The 22,133-nt window shown below is 49.1% G+C and overlaps 1 protein-coding gene across 1 annotated transcript in view; it reads left to right on the plus strand.

The window, feature by feature from the left end:
- SLC8B1 (solute carrier family 8 member B1) overlaps window positions 1-21,935 on the plus strand; it is a 32,776-nt gene extending 10,841 nt beyond the window's left edge. Inside the window, 10 exon segments of the mRNA XM_028480457.2 lie at window positions 8,945-9,097; window positions 9,187-9,239; window positions 9,389-9,446; window positions 9,556-9,685; window positions 9,772-9,939; window positions 10,909-11,016; window positions 13,729-13,788; window positions 14,015-14,145; window positions 15,636-15,777; window positions 21,376-21,935. Of these exon segments, the coding sequence (XP_028336258.1) occupies window positions 8,945-9,097; window positions 9,187-9,239; window positions 9,389-9,446; window positions 9,556-9,685; window positions 9,772-9,939; window positions 10,909-11,016; window positions 13,729-13,788; window positions 14,015-14,145; window positions 15,636-15,777; window positions 21,376-21,539 (1,167 nt within the window). The 3' untranslated portion in view covers window positions 21,540-21,935.
- The last annotated feature ends 198 nt before the right edge of the window (window positions 21,936-22,133 follow it).

Below are 22,133 nucleotides of genomic sequence, written 5' to 3' on the forward strand. Positions count from 1 at the left end.
TGGAGAGAAAGGCACGTGCAAAGGCCCTGAAGCAGGGACAAACTTAGTCAGTTTCTGGAGCTGTGAGGAGGCCAGAGTGGCTGGAACAGGGTGAGTGAGGGGGAGAGTGTTAAGAATGGGGATGGAGATGTAGTGGTGGTCAGATTACAAAAGGCCTTATAGGCTGAGGCTAGGAGGTGGGATTTGTTTTATGACAGTGGGGAGCCAGTGGAAGGTTTTAAGCAGGGGGATGTCAAGATCTGATTTATTTCTTCAAGGGATGTCTCTGGCTTCTCTGGGGAGAATGGATTGAGGGGGTTGAGGGTGGCAGCGGAGAGAACAGTGGGAAGGCTCCTGCAGCTCGCCAGGTGATGGTGGTAGTGGGAGATAAGAAAGAAGTGGTGGGATTTGGAGGAAGTATTAGAGGCACAACAAGCAGGGTATGCTGATGGCTTAGATGGAGGGGCATGGTGGTGGAAGAAAGAGAGGCGTCAAGGATGGGTCCAGATTTCTGGCCTTAGCAGTGGGGGGGTGGAGGAGGATGGTAGTGCCACTGACTTGTATGAACAGAGGGAGAAGCTGTGGGGACGCTTGGTGAGAGCGAGGAGGCTTCCTCCCGAGGCAGGGAGGTTTGGGCCGTTGAGACAGGCCAAACGGAACTTGCATCATTCTCTTCTGGTGTCTGTAAGGGGAGGAGCGGTCACAGTGGATCCAGAGTGAAAATCTGAAGGCAGGAGACTGCTCAAGATGACCCCCTGCTGCACGGGGCTGGAGTTCTCTCCTTGTATTCTCTTCAGTGAGAGAACAAACGGAGTAACAAACTCCTCCCCACTTGAACTGACAGCTGAGAGTGCTTAGCGCCCACACCAACTTTCTGGGGCTGCAGAGTACTTTCATACCCATCATTCGAGGCAGACAGACAGGTAGTTATGCCTATTTTACAGATGGGCAAGTGATTTGTGGTTACTTTGGTTATAAAATTGACTGCTGCCTCTTGGGGGGCAGGAAAACGGGGGTTAACTGTGGCTTGTGTCAGATAATCTCTCTGAGTTATTGAGCACTTAGGCCAGCAATGTGCCTAGCTCATCAAGTCCTGTACCCAAACCCCTGAGCTGAGTATGATTCTCTCTGTGCTATAGGTGAGGACGCTGAGGTTCAGGGAGGGGAAGTTGGCCACGAGGGAAGTAGCAGAGCCAGGATGTGAACTCGTGGCTGCCTCATGCTGAATCCAGACCCTTCCCCTCTGGTTCACTTGCCTCCCAGGACTGACACAGGTGGCTGCCCTCCTGGAAGTCCCGCCAGCCTCTGGCCAGCTGCTGTCTGGCCAGCTTGCAGGCTGGGAAAGGCCACCCACTCCTCACGTAGGTCCTTTTGCATAGTCACTCGTTCAACAAATATTTATTGAGCACCTATTACGTGCCAGGAACAGTGCCACACGTGAGGGGTAAATCAGGGAGCAGATAAGCTCGGTTCCTGCCCTCAAGGAGCTTATACTCTAGTGGGGGACACAGATGAGAAACAAGTCAACAGGTAAATCCTCAGGATTTCACTGGGTGACGAGGAGAACTAAACAGGGTGGGATGTGATGGAGTGAGATGGAGAGTGGTAGCTGCTTTGCCTCGGGCTGTCAGGGAAGGCTTCTCCGAGGACAGAGACCTGAAGCTTTGCGAAGATCTGGGGGAACAGCAAGTGCAAAGGCCCTGAGGCAAGAGCAGAATGACGTGTCACAAACAAACTTTGAGAGACCTCTGCAACAGTGAGCTAGGGGGTGACGGATGAGGGAGGAGACAGGAGAGGTAATGGAGACCAGATCGCCTGGGGCTGTGTGGACCACTGTGCGAAGTTGGCCCATTCCTAGGGGTAAGACGGGAGCCATGGTAGGATTTAGATTTCAGTTTTTACAAGGATCCCATTGGCTGCTGTGGGAGAATCAACTGTAAGGGCGGAGGCAGAGAGCAGGCTGGCAAAGAGATCCGGTGAGATGGTGGTAGCAGCTTTGGGAAGGGGTCCAAACTAAGATTTTTGGAGGGGAAATAAAAGACAAGGTTCTGCTGGGCCACCCAGTGCCCCATGCCCTAAGCCCGGGCTGGCCCAAGTGTGGCCTCAGAGGGCCAGGGACAGGTTTGGCATCAGACCACCAGGGCCCAGTGGTTTCAGGACACTCCTTTCGGGAAAGAGGAGGGTCTGGAAAAAAATCTCCACTTAGTACAGATCTGACCGAGGCTGGACATTTGGGGCTGACCCTTGGGCGGGGTGGGGAGGGCGGAGGGGCCCAAGCTAACAGGTGCGGGGAGCTCTTTATCTCTAGTCTCAATTTTCCCCTCTGGAAAAAAGAGTAATCAAAGCTCATTTTACTGAGCACTGACTGTGTACCAGGCACTGTTCTAAGCACATGGATTAACTCATTTAATCCTTCATTTCAGGAGTCGGCAAACTTCAGCCCACAGGTCAAATCAGGTCCACTGCTGGGTTTTGTAGTCCAGGAGCTGAGAATGGGTTTTATATTTTCAAATGGTTGAAAAAAATTTTTTAAAAGAACACTATTAAGTGACACATGAAAACTGTGTGAAATTTGAACCTCAGTGTCCGTAAGTCCAGTTTTATCGGAATACAGTCATGCCTGTTTATTATTGCAGGTGATACTTTCACACAACAAAGCAGAGTGGAATGGTTTCAACAGAGACCGTCTGGCCTGCAGAGGGGAAAATGTTTAGCCTTTTATAGAAAGAGTTTGCCGACCCCTGCCTCATTTTATAAAGGAGGGAACTGGGGCACAGAGAAGTTACGTGAGTTGTCCAAAGTCACACAGCTGTGAGTAGGGAAGCAGAATTTGAACCCAGCCTGCATGGTTCCAGAGCCCTGTCCTCAAGCACTGTACCACCCAGCCTTGCTGAGCAGTTGTCACAAGGCCATGGGGCCTTTGCGAAATGGCAGTGTTCATTTTCTGCTCCTGGGTTGGTGTCCTGCTGAGAGTCCTGTGATTTTTCCACTCCTTTGAAAACTTGCCCTGTTGGGGTCCAGCTGCAGGGTTGGGAAAATAGGAGGAGGTGTAGCTACAGGACGTAGGAGAGTGGAATTGTAGCCCCAGGTCACATCTACAGTGCCTCTTTGGGGGGGCTGATCAAATGAGGTTAAGAACGTGAGAAGTCTTTGAGAGTACTTTAGTGTCTGCAGTTAACTGACTCTAGATGAGTGTTTGAGTTTCCTGTTGCTGCTGTAACGAATTATTACAAACGTAGTGGCTTAAAACGGCACATATTTGTTATCTGAAGGTCAAAAGCCCAAAATGGGTTTCACTGGACTAAAATCAAGGTGTGGGCAGGACCGTGTTCCTTCTGGAGGCTCCAGGGGAAGGTCCATTGCCTTGCCTTTTCCAGCTTCTAGAAGCTTCCTGCATTCCTTCCTTAGTTTGTGGCCCCTTCCTTCATCTTCAAAGCCACCAGCCTAGCATCTCTCTCAGTCCCTCTCTCTGACTCTTTGACCTATGCTTCCATCACATCTCTTTCTGTGACTCGGACACTCGCACCTCCCTCTTTAAAAAAAACCCTCGTGATTACATTTAAAGGCCTCCAGATAATTCTGGACAATCCCCCCATCTCAAGACCCTCAATTTAATCACCCCTGCCAGAGTCCCTTTTGCCATGTAAGGTTGCATACCCACAGACTCTGAGGATTAGGACCTGGACATCTTTGGGGACCACTATTCAGCCAGGGAGGATGAACCAGGAGCTTGTGACTCCACATGTCCCTCCCAGCCCCCTCGTCCCGCAAGCCATCCCCGTACTGCCCATGTACCTGCACAAGGAGGTGCCATTGGCTGCAAGTAACAACATTTGGAGAGGGCATCTAGGTAGGGAAAACCTGAGCCCCTTTTTTATAATCCTACTATAGTTTAATTAATGGTATTGTACCAATGTTAATTTCTTAGTTTTAAAAAATATTTTTATTTATTTATTTTTGGCTGCGTTGGGTCTTCGTTGCTGCACGCAGGCTTTCTCTAGTTGCGGCGAGCGGGGGCTGCTCTTCGTTGCGGTGCGTGTGCTTCTCATGCACGCAGGCTTTCTCTAGTTGCGGCGAGCGGGGGCTGCTCTTCGTTGTGGTGCGTGTGCTTCTCACTGCGGCGGCTTCTCTTGTTGTGGAGCACGGCCTCTAGGCACACGGGCTTCAGTAGTTGTGGCACACGGGCTCAGTGGTTGTGGCTCGCGGGCTCTAGAGCACAGGCTCAGGAGTTGTGGCACACGGGCTTAGTTGCTCTGCAGCACATGGGATCTTCCCGAACCAAGGTTCGAACCTGTGTCCCCTGCATTGGCAGGCGGATTCTTAACCACTGCGCCACCAGGGAAGCCTCCAAGCCTTTCAACTTGGAGGCTAACTAACTAACAAAATGGAAACGATTTAAAATTGTCCCCTTAATATTGGAGTTGTTTAATTGTTTGGCTTCTTAATGGAGCCAGTGTGGGCTTTGATAGTGTGCATTCTGATATTCAATAATAAAGGGAGTGTGGAGAAGCACTTAACAAAATATATGTGGCACCAAGATGCCAGTGGCCAGAGTGGGTTTGATGAACACTGCTCTGTAGGTGAGGAAAACAAGGCCCAGACCCCTTAAAGGGGCTGCTGAAGGTCACCCAGCCAGCTGGTGGCAAAGCTGGGTCTCGGACCCAGGACTGCTTTTCCTCTCAGCTGACCCTGTCTCCCACACCAGTCTTACTGGTACAGGATTGAAAACTGACGGCCCAGGGGCTTGTCTAGCTGCTATGATTTTGGTTTTGGTTTCAGTTTTTGGGGCATTGTGGGGAGGGGTTTTCTTTCATTTTATAACTTGGATGCCTTTCAGCAGGGCATGCACCCTCCAGCTCACCACCATTGCCAGCAGCCGCGGTGGTTTTAGACATTTATATAATCTGCCTGGCCCCCAAGGCATTGAGTTTGCAACCCTTTCCTGTCCAGCCTGGCCCTTGAAACTTGTTCACAGAGGGGAAAATATTTGACCCTCTCTGGATTCCCTGTGTGTCCTTAGTGATTCAGGGAAGAGGATGAGAAGGGAATAAGATGGTCTGAAAAGTCACCCACCCCAGACTCAGAGCAATGCCGCTTTAACTCTACCACCCCTGGGCAGAGCTGGGTTCAGGTCCTGATGGGCTTCAAGGGAGGGGATGGCCAGCTTGGGGCGCGGGGGCAGGTGGGCTGCAGAGAAATGCGATTCTGGAGGCCAGATTTGGGGGACCCGCCTTGCTGTCTCACTCTGCTGTCAGGGAGATGGAGACGAGCTGGGCTGGGACCATCTCACTGCATCCTCCCTGGCTGACCGTGAAAACCAGGAGGTGGGGGAGAAGGCAGGAAGAGGAGGCTGCCCTGGCCCAGTTGAGCTGTTTCCCCAAGAGCTTCAGCTAGTAACTTTCAGGCAGACCTGAGTTTGAAACCAGCTAGCAGTGGTAGGCTCTGTGCCCTGGGGCAAGTCACTGTGCCTCCCTGTGCCTCAGTTTTCTCATCTGTGAAGTGGAAGCAATTGTACCAACCTCCCAGGTCTGTTTGGAAGACTGAGTTGGGGTCCAGCACAATGAGTGGCAAGACAGTTATGAGGCCGTACTGTGTGCAGGACTTTGGTGGGTGGGACAGACTTTAAAACAAGTCTGTGATCCTCCAGATAACTGGGGATCTCAAAACACGAGAAGTGCTTTGTAAAGAAGACCGAGGGTGATGGGAGCTTATAACTGGAGGCTCTGCCCTATGCTGGGGGTGATCAGGGAAGGCTTCCTGGAAGAAGCGTCTAAGAAGTGGAGGATGAATGAGTGGTGTTCTTTTGAGGGAGGTGTACCAGGCAGAAGGAACAGTGCATGAAATAGGTACTGGGTCAGTGTGGCATCTGTAGAGAGCCAGTAAGCAAGGGATGAGGAGATGACCTGAGGGCTCAGGGACAAGAAATCTCATCTCCAGTTTGGCATTGGTGGGAGTTCAGAGAAGGCTCGTGGAGGGGGGGGAACTGTGATTTGACAGAGCTTTTTTTTTTTTTTTTTTAATTGTAATACAGTATACATAGCCTAAGAGTCACCATCTTAACCATTTTTAAGTGTACAGTTCAGGGGCATTAAAAACCTTTACACTGTGCAGCCATCACCACCATCCACCTCCAGAGCTCTCTCATCTTTCAAAACTGAAACTCTCCTCATTAAACAACTCCCCATTTCCCCCTTCCCCCAGCCCCTGCAGCCACCATTCTGCTTTCTGCCTCTATGAATGTGACTATTCCAGTTACCTCACATAAGGAGAATTAACTACGTATACAGTATTTGTCCTTTTGCAACTGGCTTCTTTCACTTAGCATGATGTCTTCAAGGTTCATCCATGTTGTGGCCTGAGTCAGGATTTTCTTCCCTTTTAAGGCTGAATAACGTTCCATCGTGTGGATATGCCACGTTTTGCTTATCCATTCATCCATTGATGGACACTTGGGTTGCTTCTAAACCTTTTGACGACTGTGACTTATGCTGCCGTGAATATGGGTGTGCAAATGTCTCTTTGAGACCTGACTTTCAATTCTTTTTTTTTTTTTTTTTTGTGGTATGCGGGCCTCTCTCTGCTGTGGTCCCTCCCGTTGCGGAGCACAGGCTCCGGACGCGCAGGCTCAGCGGCCATGGCTCACGGGCCCAGCCGCTCCGCGGCATGCGGTATCCTCCCAGACCGGGGCGCGAACCCGGTTCCCCTGCCTCGGCAGGCGGACGCGCAACCACTGCGCCACCAGGGAAGCCCCTGACTTTCAATTCTTTTTGACATATACCCAGAAGTAGATTTGCTGGATCATACGGTAATTCTGGGTTTTTTTTCCAGTTTCATTGAGATACAGTTGACCTACAGCTCTGTATATAAGTTTAAGGTGTACAGCATAATGATTTGACTTAACGTATATTGTGAAATGAGGCCCACAATAAGTTTAGTGACCATCCATCAACTCATAGAGATAGAAAAGAAAGAAGGTTTTTCCTTGTGATGAGAACTCTTAGGAAATACTTTTAACAACTTTCATGTATACCAGACAGCAGTGTTAACTGTAGTTATCACCTTGTACATTACATCCCTGGTACTGGTTATTGTATTTTTAATTTTGGGGGGGAACTGCCGTGCTGTTTTCCACAGCAGCTGCACCATTTTTACACCCGCAACGGTTGCACAAGGGTTCCAATTTCTCCCCGTTCTCCCTAACACTAGTTATTTTCTGATTTTGCTCATTTGGTTTGTGTAGTAGCCATCCTGATGGGTGTGAGGTGGTATTGATAAAGCTTCTGAACATAAAGTTTGAGAAGGGGGAGCTTCTAGGCAATGCCTAAGCAAATGCATAACCTCACAAAGGCCTACTATCCATTATATAGAGAATTTCTATAAATCAATAAGAAGAAGCAAACAATTGAAAAAACTAGCAGTTTAAAGAAGGAATACAAATGGCCATTAACACATGAAAAGAGCACTTCACTGTCCTCTGGGACTTGCAGCTTAACAACAGGGAGATTCCTACTACATTGGCTGGAACCAGTCTTATGGCAGCCACCCTAACCCTAACCTGGTAGGGGTGCAGGTGTAAACTCCTTTCCCATTGCTGGTGGGAGTGTGTCTAAGTAGAGCTTTAGGGAGGGTCTTTTGGCAAAATCCATCAAATGTTTAAGATGTTTCTCCCTCTGCAACGGACACTATCAGGGCCCTGCCCATGTCCTTTGGACTCTACCATTTTGGTGGGCTTCTTTGGGCTTCGAGTTCCCAGCATCTTTTTTCAGAACCACCCATAAGCATGGTAGGCCAGAAGTGCTGGGGACCTAGCACCTCCCTCCCTGGCAGTGCTCACCTGATGACTGATAGGAGTTGGTGTATAAATACCCCAGCTCCCTTGCCCTTGGGATTACCAGCCCATGGTGGGAACGATCTCAACCAGCCTTCACTGGTTGCATTTCCTTCCCTGAGTCTCTTCGCCTTCTGGGTGCTTGTGTTCTATACGCCTCCCAAGTATTCTGCTTACTTAGACATCCTTGTCTCTGGGTCACTTCTGGAGGAACTCAGACTGGGATACTCTCTGACTCAGCACTTTCGCTTCTAGAATTCTCTCTGACAGAATATTCTCACGTGTACTCAGAGTCATGTGCAAGGAAGTTGATTTTGGTAATAATGAAAAAGGCACACTCAACTGCTCATCAATAGGGAAACGTTACCTCTACTATGTATCATCCATGATGGGAAATCCTAAGACTCTACAGTGGGGGAGGGGGGCGAGGGTGGTAATGGTTAAGGACAGGGATTCTAGAGCCTCAAACTGCCTGGGTTCCAACCCTGTCTCTACCACTGAGTGGGTCCTGGGATATTATCTTAGTCTCCTTATCTGTATAATGGGCAGGTTAATGGTACCTTCCTCATAAGATCATTGTGCAGATTAATTGAGGTACATTTTAAGCTCTTAGCACTGTACTTGGCATATAGAAATCCCTCAGAATGTTTTGACTTTTATCATCTTCATCATTATGTGCATCGATATATCAATACATGGCACATACGTGAAGTGGTAAAAGTTAAGTTGCAGAAACGAGCTTCAGGATGGACTCATTTCTATGAAATAAACTGTATACTAGGATGTATATACAAATATCATTAAACTGAGAAATGTCTGTAAGGGTCTGCTTCAAACTGATCATGGTAGGACATCTGGAGAGAGGTGGGATCGTGGAGGGCAGGGATGAGAAGGGAGAATTTAGAAATCTTTATGTATTGTTTCTTTTTGTTTCATTTTAAATACACCTATTCAGGACTTACTTGGGTTAGTTTCAAACACAAGTTTATTTTTAAAAATTAAACTGTGCAGCTGGCACCTGGAGGCCCTGGGAGCCTTAGAGACCAGGATGAAGGAGGTTATCTTCACTGCTTAGGGGGGGCTGGTCCAGTCAACCACAGGGTGTCGGGCCCTGATGTCCCCCCTCCCTTCCCACAGTGTCGAGAAGTGTGTGGCCTGAATGCCTCTAACCGCTGTGACTTCGTCCGCTCCAACCCGGACTGCCGCCGTGAAGGGGGATACCTGGACTACCTCGAAGGCATCTTCTGCCACTTCCCACCCGACCTCCTCCCTCTGGCCGTTACTCTCTACGTGAGGCCCCGCTCCGGGGAGCTGGTGAGAGGGGCTGGTGGCCCCGGCGGGACTTAATGCTCTTTTCCCTTTCCGGCCCCCCAACCCAGGCTTTTTGGCTGCTCTACCTGTTTCTGATTCTGGGAGTCACCGCGGCAAAGTTGTGAGTTTGGCCTTGGGCTCACATCCACCTTATAAATAGGAAAATGGAATCCCAGGAGGTTGACATTGGGGTGACCCTGGGCTTGGGGGAAGGATGGGGGCAGGAGCCACTCATTGTGGAAACACTCACTGTTTGCCTTTTCTCCATAGTTTCTGCCCTAACTTGTCAGCCATTTCGACCACACTCAAGCTTTCCCACAACGTGGCAGTATCCTTTGTCCCCGAGGGATGGAGGGCAGTTAGGGCGGGTGGTTGGGAGACAGGGTGGCAGCTCATGGCCAGGAAAGGCCTGGGCAGGCTGGAGCCCCTGCCCTGAGGCCCCTTGACACGCTCCCCCACATGGCGTCACCTTCCTGGCTTTTGGGAACGGGGCACCGGATATCTTCAGCGCCCTGGTGGCCTTCTCAGGTCCGCGCACAGCCGGCCTGGCCTTTGGGGCACTGTTTGGTACGAGAGGCCCCGGGTAGGGTGGGGTGGGGCAGGGCAGCAGGAAGGGGCGCAGGGTAGACCAAGCTTGGCATCCTCTCCTCCAGGCGCAGGCGTGCTGGTTACCACCGTGGTGGCTGGCGGCATCGCCATCCTGCACCCCTTCACAGCAGCCTCGAGGCCCTTCCTCAGGGACATCATATTCTACATGGTGGCCGTGTTCCTGATCTTCACCGCACTCTACCGCGGCAGGGTCACGCTGGCATGGGCCCTGGGTGAGCAGCCACAGGACCAGCGCGGGGTCATCCCAGGGCTGCTGGGTGGGAGGCATGGGGGCACAGGAGGGAGTGGTCAGCAGGGCACAGAGTCACCTTTGGTTCCGAATGTTGGAAACCCTACTCAAGGTGGCTTGAGCGAAAAAAGGGGACTCGTGGTTCGGATAACCAAAGAGGGCAGGGCAGAGTCGGGGTGATGTTCTGAATTTTCACAATTTCAAATTTTAACAAGCAGTACAGCCAGGATGCTGATTGTGGCCATCTGGGTCCCGGCAGCATGTCCATTCCATCCAGATGGTTCAAATGACATGAATGGTGGGACAATTTACAGAGGGTTAAGGAAGACGACAAGGGATGCTAGATGCAGAGACACCAGGGACCAGCAACACTGGGAGCCCCTGAAGGGGCAGGGAATGGGGTGCCTAGAGCCTGCTGAGGGCTACAGGCCCAGACCTGGGACCACCCAACATGAGTGACAGTTATGGAGGGTCACAGTCCCTGCCGGAGACAGGGTACCGCAGCAGGGAGGGAGCAGGGAAGAAGTGCCCCAGACTCTCCCCTACTGCCTTCTGTTCTGCTGTCAGGGCTCCATGGCTGGGCCCAGGGCAGCCAGAGTTCAGGGGATGCAGTCTGCAGGGCTCAGCCTCCCAGGCCACAGAGCAGGACACCGACCCTTCGCACTTGAATTGTGTCCTAGAGGCCACTGTCTATACCAGGCGTTACACCCACCGTTCACTGCCAGATTGGTGGTGGGGAGGCAGGGGGGTGGAGTTGGTAGGAAGGGAAGATGGGCCAAGGAGGGCAGGGGAGGGGGCGGGGCTCCAGGAAATGGCCATTTGCTTCCTGGTGCCGGGCTGGGCTTACACAGATAGCCACTGCCGCCAGGCGCCAGTGACAGAACTGGCAGCTCTTGTTCTCTGGGCCCTGTGGCCAGGATGCCACTTGGTGACAGCGTGCCCTTGTCTGCAGGTTACCTGGGCTTCTACGTGTTCTACGTGGTCACTGTGGTTCTCTGCACCTGGATCTACCAATGGCAGTGGAGGAGATCCTTGGTCTGCTCCATGCCAGGTACTCCAGGTAAGGTCTGAATGAAGCCCCCAAGGGAGGACCAGTGGGCCTGGTGCCCTCCTTGCCCTTCCCTGCTGCCTTGTGTCTCTTGAGGCCTTTGCCAGTGCCCATCTCCTACTTTTTCTACTCATTCTACCAGGGTCCCACCTCTGTGCTTTTGCGTGTGCTGGTGAAGCCTCCTCATCACCTTCTTGTCCAAGTTCACTAGTTCTTCATGCTGCTGCCTGTTGCCGGGGCACATCTTCCTAAGAGCTGTCACCGCTCGCGTCCAGGAATGCGCCCCCTACTGTCAGGGTAAAATCCAGATGCTTCCATATACGCAAATACTTGCACACACGTATCCGCAAACACACACATCCACAAATACATATACAACGCTCACATACACAACATATACATATATAAATACACATTCACAAATACATACACATACACAGCCCACACATATATACAAATAGGCGCATAGCACACACTCACAAATACACACGTATACAATATATACATACATGCTACATACATGTACACAAATACATGCACAACACACATACATACTCAAATACATGTACCACACACAAGCAAATACATGTGCACACATATCCACAGACTCACACATCTATATCCACAGATACATGTACTACACAAATATATACACACAGATACACATATGTACAAATACATACATGGCATACATAACACACATATAAATACACATGCACAAATACATATACATGTAGTCCACACATGTTCACAAGTTCATATATAAACATGCACACACATATACAAAGATAGCACACATATACAAATATATACACAGCACATACATACAACACACAAATACAAAATAATACACATATATACAGTTTATTGAGTAAATTATCAATAATTGTCAATAATTATTAAATTATCAAATTCATTTCAGTAAGACTGTAAGGTAGGGCCTATTGTATTATCGTCTTTTTGGGTGAGGAAACAGCCTCAGGGAAGTCAAATTCTTCCCAGGCCATAGGTACTGGAGAGAGGCCGAGCCAGGACTTGACCCTTGTTCCCCAGACCCCAAAAGCCATCCCCCTACCCACAATGCCAGAGGCCACAACTGGGAACCTACAGACCACCTCTTCTGTACAGAAGTGTTGTTTTTTTGTGGTGTGACCAGTGTGTTCTTTTAAAAAATATTAGGCCAAGATTTAAAATGAAAAGATTTTGTTTTAATTTTTTAAATATTTATTTTATTTATTTTGGCTGTGCTGGCTCTTAGATGCGGCATGCGGGCTTCTTAGCTGCGGCATACACACTCTTAGTTGCGGCATGCGAACTCTTAGTTGCGGCCTGCGGGATCTAGTTCCCAGACCAGGGATCGAACCCGGGACCCCTGCATTGGGAGCGTGGAGTCTTACCTACTGGACCACCAGGGAAGTCCCTAAAATGAAAAGACTTGATATAAATTGTGACTTCTCTTAAAACATGAGACTATCTGGTCCTCCATCCCTGCCTGGCACAATGACTAGAGCTGAATGGGGCTTCCCCCTTAGGACAAGGTGTGGGTCCCCAGTTTGCCCCAGTCCCCACCACTGTCTGTCGTCAGCCCCAACACGTGGAGGTGGGTTGGTTGCAGACCTGATTGGAAAACCAGAATTCTGCCACCCAGCCTGTTTCACTTGGTCCCATGACGTGCTTGGTCCGTTTCAGCGTGTAAGCCTGAGAACCTTGCACCTGATCTGCTGCCATTTGTGCTGGGCCTCAGCTTTCTTCTCCAGACTCATTTCATACCCCAAACTCCATGCCCCAGCTGTGCACGGCTACCCCTGCACCCCTGAACACGCTATGCTCCGTCTGCCTGTCTCTGGGCCTTTGCATGTGCTGTCCCCTCTCCCTGGTGTGCCCTTCTTCTGAAAGACTTAAGGACTCAGCCTGGAGGGAGCTCTGCAGAGACCCCCAGGTGTCCCTTCTGGGCTTGTACAGCTTCCGGACTCTTCCCAGCACAGCCTTTATCTCTCCACTCTGTTATTAATTTGCTTGTATTTCCGTCTATTGGACTGTGAGCTTCCAGAGGGCCAGACTCTTTCTCATTACCTCTCAAATCCCTGGGGCCCTGACACAGGTGCTGGTGACTCCTCCTACAGGAAGTCTACCATGATTTTTCCTCTTCTGCCCTCTTTATCAACTGAGCCTTCAGAGTTCAGCACATATTATCCTGTGCTGTCTTTTAAACCCATCATAGGCCTCCAGGCTGGAACAGAAGGGGAAAATGAGGCCTGGAGAAGGGCCCAAAGTCACACAGAGGCAGAATCAGGACTAGCACTCCTCACTTGAGAAAGGCCATTTTCCTTTTAGGAAGGCCTTCTTTACAGGGCTCAGTCCTCTAATCATTCCCAAGGACTCCCAAGAAAAGTTTCAACTGGAAAAGAAAAATATGATGGGTTCCGAATTCTGAAGTTACAAAATTGAAGTCAGTAGATGTTTCAATTATGTCTTCAAACACCCTTAGTAAATTTAGCATTATGGCTACATCGTTACATTTGAAAATGTTTTGTGAGTTAGACTTCCTCAATCTGTAAGAATTCCTGAGCGTGCAGGGTGATTGCTGAGAAATCCAAAATACAGAGGGCCTGGACACTTGCACCCTGAAAACTGTCCTGTCCCAGAGGTGCTCTACTCTAGAGCAGTGGTGGGAGGGTCTGGACTCCCCAGTTGGCTCATGGGAAACTCCCCTGTCTCCTACAGAGATGCTCTCAGGTTCCGAGGAGGATCGGATGTCTTCTAACACCAACAGCTATGACTACGGTGAGTCCAGTGCCCTGTGCCTGGCTGGGATGGAGAGGTGGGGACATGGGGCCATCCAGGTCCCACCTCGGCTAAGCTCTGGGCTGGATTTGCCTGCACCCCTACCAGGCCCTGGGCTTTTCCTTCTTCCCAAGGGTTGCGGGGACTGGTGGGAGGAGGAAGGAAAAGGGTTTCCTGGAGGCTGAGCCAGCCATGGACAGCTGCCCCTCTCACCTTGCACCCCCAGGCGAGGAGTACCGGCCGCTGCTCTTCTACCAGGAGACCACGGCTCAGATCCTGTTGCAGGCCCTCAACCCCCTGGATTACAGGAAGTGGAGGACCAAGTCGGTGTACTGGAGGACCCTCAAGGTGTTCAAGGTAAGGGGGGACTCTGAGCCAGGCTCCTGGCTTCATGACAGCACAGGACAGTTGCCCCTCAACCTTCTCCAGAGCAATGAGGGGAGGGTCGGCCTCTGCTGAGGACTTGATGGGGAAATAGGTGAGCTGGGACTTGATGGGGAAACTGAGTCATGGAGCATAGCTGGGGCTCTGCCCCCCATGGAGGAATGAGAGCATCTTCTCAGGGACAGAGAGAGACGAGATGGGGACCCCTCCTGACCAGGTGAGGGCAGGGAACTGGGACAGGGAGGGAGTGGGTCATAGTGAGTCCAAATGAGGCCGAGATTGCTCTCCTCTGATCGCCACTGCTTCCCTGAGCTAAATGTCTCCTGAGGTCTTGATGTGGGCAGGGGTATCCAGGCTGGTTTACATGAGGCACAACTGCAGCTGCCTTCCACCACCCAGACCAAAAGAGTCAGGGGGCTCACCTCACAGCCCTCCAACGTTGATACCTCTTAGGCCTTCTCAGACCCAGGGGGTAGATAATGAACATATTTATACCCCACAGTGGCTCTGGCTACATCTTGACCTTGGGCAAGTCACTTCATCTCTCTGAGCTGCAGTTTTCTCCACTGAAAAATGGGGATAATGATAGTACCTTTCTTCTGGAGTGGTTGTATTAGTAAGCTATTGCTGCAACAGTGCTGTGTAACAAACAACCCCCCAACATCTCATTAACTTGTGATGACAATATTTATTCTTGTTCAAGAGCCTATAAGTCATCTAGGGTGACTCTGGTTGGTGGTTCAAGTCTGCCCCCCATCTCATTCTGGGGCCGGTGGGAGTGTGCTCTTTTCTTGGCAGAAGAGACCAAGGCAAACTCTCCAAGCACATTTTATGCCTCTGTTCACATCACATTCACCAACAGCCCATTGGCCAAAGCAAGTGACATGGCCAAGTTCAACATCAGTGGGACAGGGAAATATATTCTGCAGACACTAGTCATTTGACAAAGTGTGGGAGTGTTTAATTCTGTTACAGGAAGGGACTGAAGAGTTGGGCACCGTATCCAGCCTACTACAGTGATTGTGACAATTTAATGAACTAATATATAAAGGGCTGACTCTGGTGCTTAGCATATAGTAAGCACTCTGTAAGTGTTATCAGTGGTTTAGTTACTGGCTAAAAACACAAGGTGTGGGGTTAGTCAGAGCTGCCCCTCCATCCTGGTTTCATATACCCCTCTGTGTGGCTTTGGCAAAGTTTCTTAACCTCTCTGAGCCTGTTTCTTTATCTGAGAGGTAGGAAAATTAGACTTCCTATTCACAGCGTTGTCAGGATTAGCAGTTGGGGTGCTGTACTGGCCCTCGGTGTGTGGCAGCGTGTACAGCAGCAGTAGGAGGCTAATCCAGGCACTTGGGGGCCTGCACACGGTGGGCGCTCTATTAGCAACAGCCTTGTTTCTGAGTAACTGAGCTCAGGGTGGGGCCAGCGGAGCACAGGCCTCCCTGCCTTCCCACACTTGACAGCTGCCCGTGGAGTTTCTGCTGTTCTTCACCGTTCCCGTCGTGGACCCTGACAAGGAGGACGGGAACTGGAAACGGCCCCTCAACTGCCTACACCTGGTCATCAGCCCGCTGTTCTTGGTCCTGACCCTGCAGTCGGGGGCCTGTGAGTATCCCCTCCCCCAGGCCAGCCCACCTCCCTCTTCCCCATATTCCCGAGTTTTCTTCTCAGCCACACCAGGGGACGCTGGGCCGGAGGGGCAGTCCTGGCACTTAATGTGTGCTTGTGCCATGAAGGACACCAGCCTCCCGCAGTCTCTTGGCCCAGGCCCGCTGGCTCCCGATGGAGGCTGGACACTGGTGGCCCTCGGACCAAGTCCAGCCCTCTGGCTCGTTCCCTTGCCTTACACAATTTGCAGATTTCACGTCCGAATCCAGGGCTGGGCTTCTCAAGAAGGTCTGGGCCACATTCCTAAAAGCAAAATTGGCTGGGGCTGAGCAGAGAGGCACCCCCCCACGCACACAACGCGGGTGCCCACTGACTGATTCCTCACAGGCCCCTCCATTGCCTACTGGGTGACCTGGGTGGGTTACTTCACTCATTTGTGTGACCTGGCCGGTCCCCGCTGGCACTGAGTCTTCCCCCGCCTGCCCCAGGCTTTCCTTTTCTGACCTGCTCTGGCTAAAGCAATGCCCAGTCTTTGTCGGGTGTCTTCTAACTCCTGCTACCTAGGTTCTTCCCGTTGTCTGACCTTAGTATCTCATGCTGCCCATTCCTCTCTCTGTCATCTGGGCTCCTGCCCCTCAACCCAGGGGCATCTCCTGGAGTGGAGGTAGGGCTCTGGTAGCAAATGCATGGCTGGCTGTGGCTTTTTTGCTAAAGAGTGTCCAGATGAAAAGGCTGCTAAATTCTCTGTGTTTCTCCTCCATTTTATGGGAGGACACAGGCACTGAGGGAAGGAGCGTCCATCAGGACGCAGTGTGGCCCCAGAGCTGGGAAGGGCGCCCCCTAGAGGTGCCAGCTGTCTGGTTCATTACGGCCGGCCTCTCCAGCCTGTGGGCTGGCTTCACCATCCTGTGGCTTCTTAAAAGAGGGGCTCCCAAGCATTAGTCATTCAGGAACGATCTTGATTTTTCTCTCACTCTAAACTGTTATATTTGATACTTAAATCACCTCTTTTTTAAAAAAATTTATTGGAAAGGAATCTGTATCACCTGCATCAGTAGGAAACTGGCATCATTTCCAATGCATTTAAGGTATTTAAATTTGTTACAGTGAGAGAATTGAAGAAGGAATCCGTTTCCTGAGATGTGATTCTATGATATTTAGTGTCTTGTCCACCTGCCCCAACACCATCTAGTGGTAGCTGGTCCAAGCTAATGCATTTGTGACCCCGCTTCTGGGCCGAGCACTGGATAGAACCCCCAGACTGTGGGAGTAGTGCAGTTATGCATGATGTACATAGCAATTTATGGTAAAAATGGGTCATTTTAATACTGACGCGGTACTCAATAATCTTGTAAATGTCCCATAAAAAAAATGTCAGGGGGGCTTCCCTGGTGGCGCAGTGGTTGAGAGTCCGCCTGCCGATGCAGGGGGCGCGGGTTCGTGCCCCGGTCCGGGAAGATCCCACGTGCCGCGGAGCGGCTGGGCCCGTGAGCCATGGCTGCTGAGCCTGCGCGTCCGGAGCCTGTGCTCCGCAACGGGAGAGGCCACAACAGTGAGAGGTCCGCGTAACGCAAACAAACAAACAAAAAAAAATGTCAGGGAATAGTTCAAGTAGAATTTCAGCTTTGGGTGCTGATGGTGGAGCTGAAGCTTCTTCCCTGAGTCTTAGGGAGACGTGTTGTTCTTCTTTTCTGGTTTACAAGACCAGGGTCATGAAATATACTACAAAGACTCTTCATTTTAGGAGATTATTTTCAATGATGCCGATTACTGGTATTAATACTAGAATTAGAAATAAGTATAAAATAGATGCTAGCTTTCCAGTGATGTTGAAGGGGTGTTCTACGGGTTGTCCTCCAATTCATGTTACTGCTAATGGGTCTGCTACTAGTACTCAATACAGACACTGACTAAGAGGTCAGAACGTTAGGCTTTATTGCTTGGATATGTGGAGTACTGGGATAAACGCTAGGATTTAGATTGAAAGGGCGAGGGCTGAGACTCCTCCTAATTTGTTGGGGATTGAGCGTAAGATTGCCTATGCGAATAGGAAATACCATTCTGGTTTAATGTGTGGTGGTGTGTTGAGGGGGTTTGCTGGGGTCTCCTAGTAAGTTGGGTGAAAATAAAACGAATATTAGTAATGTTAGAACTAGTGGTAAGGCACCTAAGATGTCTCTAATTGTATAGTAGGGGTGAAATGGAGTTTTATCTATGTTGGATGAAATTCCTGTGGGATTATTAGGTCCTGTTTCGTGAAGGAATAGGAGGTGGGCAGCTGCTAGTGCTGCGATGATAAGTGGAAGGATGAAATGGAAGGCAAAGAATCGTGAAAGAGTTGCTTTATCTACAGAAAAGCCGCCTCATTCATTCGACAAGTTTTGTCGAATGTATGGGATTGCTGAAAGAAGGTTGGTAATGACTGCTTCTCCTCAGAATGATATTTGTCCTCATGGTAATACATAGCCTATGAATGCAGTGGCTATACCTGTGAATAGCGGAATAATTCCAATATTTCATGTTTCTAGGAAAGTATAGGACCCATAATATAGGCCATGTCCTACGTGACTAAATAGGCAAATAAAGAATATGGAAGCTCCATGTGCATGTATATACTGAATGATTCATCCATAATTTATGTCTCAGCAGATGTGTGTTCCTGATGAGAAAGCGGTTACTGTGTCTGATGTATAGGGTGTTGCTAGGAACAAGCCTGTCAGGATTTGTAAAATTAAACAGATACCTACTAGAGAACCAAAATTTTATCATGATGAAATGTTTGATGGGGCTGGAAGATCAATAAGTGTGTTGATAATTTTTATTAATGGGTATGATTTTCAGATGTTGGTTATTAGTGTTCTTATAGTTGAATAACAATGATGATTTTTCACGTCATTGGACATGGTTAGATTCCATGTAAGAATAATGACAACATACATTTATTTTGAGTACTATTTTTGTAATTAGTTTTGTGGGGTGTTCTTCAAAACCTTCACCTATTTATGGAGGACTTGGATTGATTGTGGGTGGTGGTGTTGGTTTTGGAATTGTGTTGAATTTTGGTGGTTCGTTTTTAGGTTTAATGCTATTTTTGATTTATCTAGGGGGAATACTGGTAGTATTTGGTTATACAATAGCTGTGGCTACTGACCCTGAAGTTTGGGTTTCTTTTTTTTTTTTTTTAAACTATTTTTATTTTTTATAAATTTATTTATTTATGGCTGCGTTGGGTCTTCGTTGCGGTGTGCAGGCTTCTCATTGCAGTGGCTTCTCTTGTTGTGGAGCACGGGCTCTAGGCGCACGGGCTTCAGTAGTTGTGGCTCACGGGCTCTAGAGCGCAGGCTCAGTAGTTGTGGCGCATGGACTTAGTTGCTCTGCGGCATGTGGGATCTTCCCGGACTAGGGCTCGAACCCGTGTCCTGAACCCGTGTCCCCTGCGTTGGCAGGCGGATTCTTAACCACTGCGCCACCAGGGAAGTCCCGAAGTTTGGGTTTCTAATAAGGCTGTTTTAGGAATACTTCTCTCAGGACTGATTGTAGAATTTTCAACAGTGCTGTATGTTTTAAAAGACGAAGAGGTGGAAGTTTATTTCAGTTCAATGGGCTAGGAGATTGGGTTATTTACGATACAGGTGATTCTGGCTTTTTTTTTTTTTACCGAGGAAGCCATAGGAATTGCAGCGTTATATAGTTATCGTACTTGGTTGGTAATTGTTAATGGTTGATTACTGCTTATTGGTGTTGTGATTATTATGGAGTTTGCTTGTGGTAATTGAATAAAATTATGCTTAGAGTAAGGGTAATGAGGAATGATAGGAAGTATAGTTTGATTAGACCTTTTTGGTCTGAAACTAGTGTAGAGAATTTTAATTGAATAAGGGAAGTGGTTTTTGGTAAAACTCTTTCTAGTCAGATTAAGTCTAGGAGAGAAGATGCTGATTTTTGGCTTGTTGATAGATTTAAGTAGGGTGGTAGGCAGTGTATGATAGTGGGAAAATACCCTAAAAGGTTGGAGAACTTGAAGGTGCTTGAGGGGTAATTAAATTTTAAGTTTTGTGTAGTAAGATTAATTTCCCGTGCTAAAGTTAAAGCCTGGGACAGTCACTGTGAGGGCAGTTAATTTTAGGTAGAACAGTATGGTTATTAGGGGAACTGAATGTTGCTGGAGATAATAAATCCGGCAAAAATGCTTCCAGTTAATAAGCATTTAATAGAATTAATCAGGAGCGGGTTATTTTCATTGATTAAAGTTAAGGCAGAGAATCGAGGGTAGAGATAGAGAGCCCTGCCTGGGGGGGCGCCGTGTCCACCAGCCAAGCCTCCCAATCTCACTGCCAACCTCCATCCTCCCTCTCTAGGCCACCCCCAGAGCCATCTTTCTAAAGTGCCACTTTTCACATGTTGTGGTCACTCCTCCACTCTAAGACCTCCATGGCTCCCCCGTGCCTCTTGGAAAAAGCCCATGTCCTCCAACTATCATTCACGGCCTCTGAGACCCTGAGCCAGCCACCTTCTCCAGGCCTTTTTCTGCTATTGATGACACGAACTTGCTCAATTCCTTCCCACCCATCTCTTCCCTCTTCCTGTAAAACCCTTGTGCCCCTCTCTGCTTATGACTCAGCTCACATCCTCAGCATGCCAAGAAGTCCTTCCTGACTACCTCATGCCCCAGCCACCTCCTGAAATTCCTCTAACACAGGACTGGGAAATACAGAGAAAGGACCTCTCACCCAGGCATCAGGTTCCAAAGCCAGCTCTATAAGTAAAAGTCACATCCGTCAAAATTACCCCCTGAAAATCTCCCACAGTGTATTGTGCACACAATTTTATATATTCAGCCCCCTCATGTAATCCTTATGCCCACTGATGTTTGCGAGCCCATGAGCTAGACTAAAGAAAGAACAAAAGGAAAGTCTTGTTACATGTGCCTGGGCAGTTGAACCATCCATTGCCTCTGAGACTAGTGGTGAAAAGATGGTATGTGGAGAATTCTAGAGTGTTCTGCCTGCCTGCAGGGTTTCCTCCCTTCGGTGTTTTTATATGAAGCCTCTGGAACCTTCGTAACTTTATAATGGATTGGTTTGTGGAGTAGACTTCTCAAGAGAGCCAGAATCAGTGGGTAAGGTTGTATTTGACTGTACAGTTCATCTCATGGAGCGATGCCCATCCATTGGTAATGCCTGGCTGGAGGGTGCTGTCTTGAAGCTCAGTTGGACCAAAGCATCGTGGGTGATTAGTGATGTCTGCCATGGGCACGGGGAAGGATAGTGGTGGTGAGTAGTCTTAGCCATTCCCATCCTAGTTCCACAACAAAAGGCTGGAGAGTGTTTTTCATGTGTCTGTCTTTTCTTTCCAATGTGAGTAGTTTGCGGGCAGAGGCTGTGTCTTGAATTTCTCTGTCTCCCTGAAGTGTCTAGGACAGGGCTGGGCACATAGGAGGTATCTACCCTATATCCAAACAGTCGAATTTTATCTGTGGGTTTTATCCATGGGTCTCCCCTCCACAGCATCTCAGTCATTCTTAGGGGGCTTCCAGGAGGAGGCGCCAAGTTGAAGCCACGGAGAGTACCAGCTCCCTTTCTCATCCCTCTGCAGATGGCGTCTATGAGATAGGTGGCCTCTTTCCCGTCTGGGCCGTGGTGGTGATCGCAGGCACAGCCTTGGCTGCAGTGACCTTTTTTGCCACATCCAACAGTGAGCCCCCCAGGCTTCACTGGGTAAGAAACCTAGACTCTCCAAGCCGGGAGAGGGGACACTGAGGTCTCCTGGGCAGATGTTCTGGGACAATTTGGCCGCTAATCACTTTCCACCATGACAGGTCTTTAAAGCCGCTTTTAAGGAGTTTTGTGCCTGTTCAGGGTCCACTTCTTTTGGTAACAGCTTTATTTTATTGCGCTGTAATTCATACACCATACAAGTCACCCGTTTGAGGTATACAATTTAATGGTGTTCATTATATTCACAGAGTTGTGTAACCATCACCACAATTTGAGAGCATTTTCATCACCCCAAAAAGAAACCCTGTTCCCAGTAGCAGTCACTCCCCATCCTCCCCACCATCCCCTGGCCACCACGAGTCTGCTTTCTGCCTCTCTAGATTTTCCTGTTCTATATATTTCACATACATGGAATCATACAATATGTGGTCTTTTATGACTGCCCTCTTTCCCTTAGCAAAATGTTTTCAAGGTTTATCCATGTTGTAGCATGTATCAGTACTTCACTCCTTTTCATGGTTGAATACTATTCGATTATACAGATATAGCATATTTTGTTTATCGATTCATCCATTAATGGACCCTGGGTTTATTTTCCACTTTTTAGATATTATGAATAATGCTGCCATGACCATT

This window comes from Physeter macrocephalus, chromosome 19 (assembly GCF_002837175.3).
Source record: "Physeter macrocephalus isolate SW-GA chromosome 19, ASM283717v5, whole genome shotgun sequence".
NCBI classification, from domain to species: domain Eukaryota; kingdom Metazoa; phylum Chordata; class Mammalia; order Artiodactyla; family Physeteridae; genus Physeter; species Physeter macrocephalus.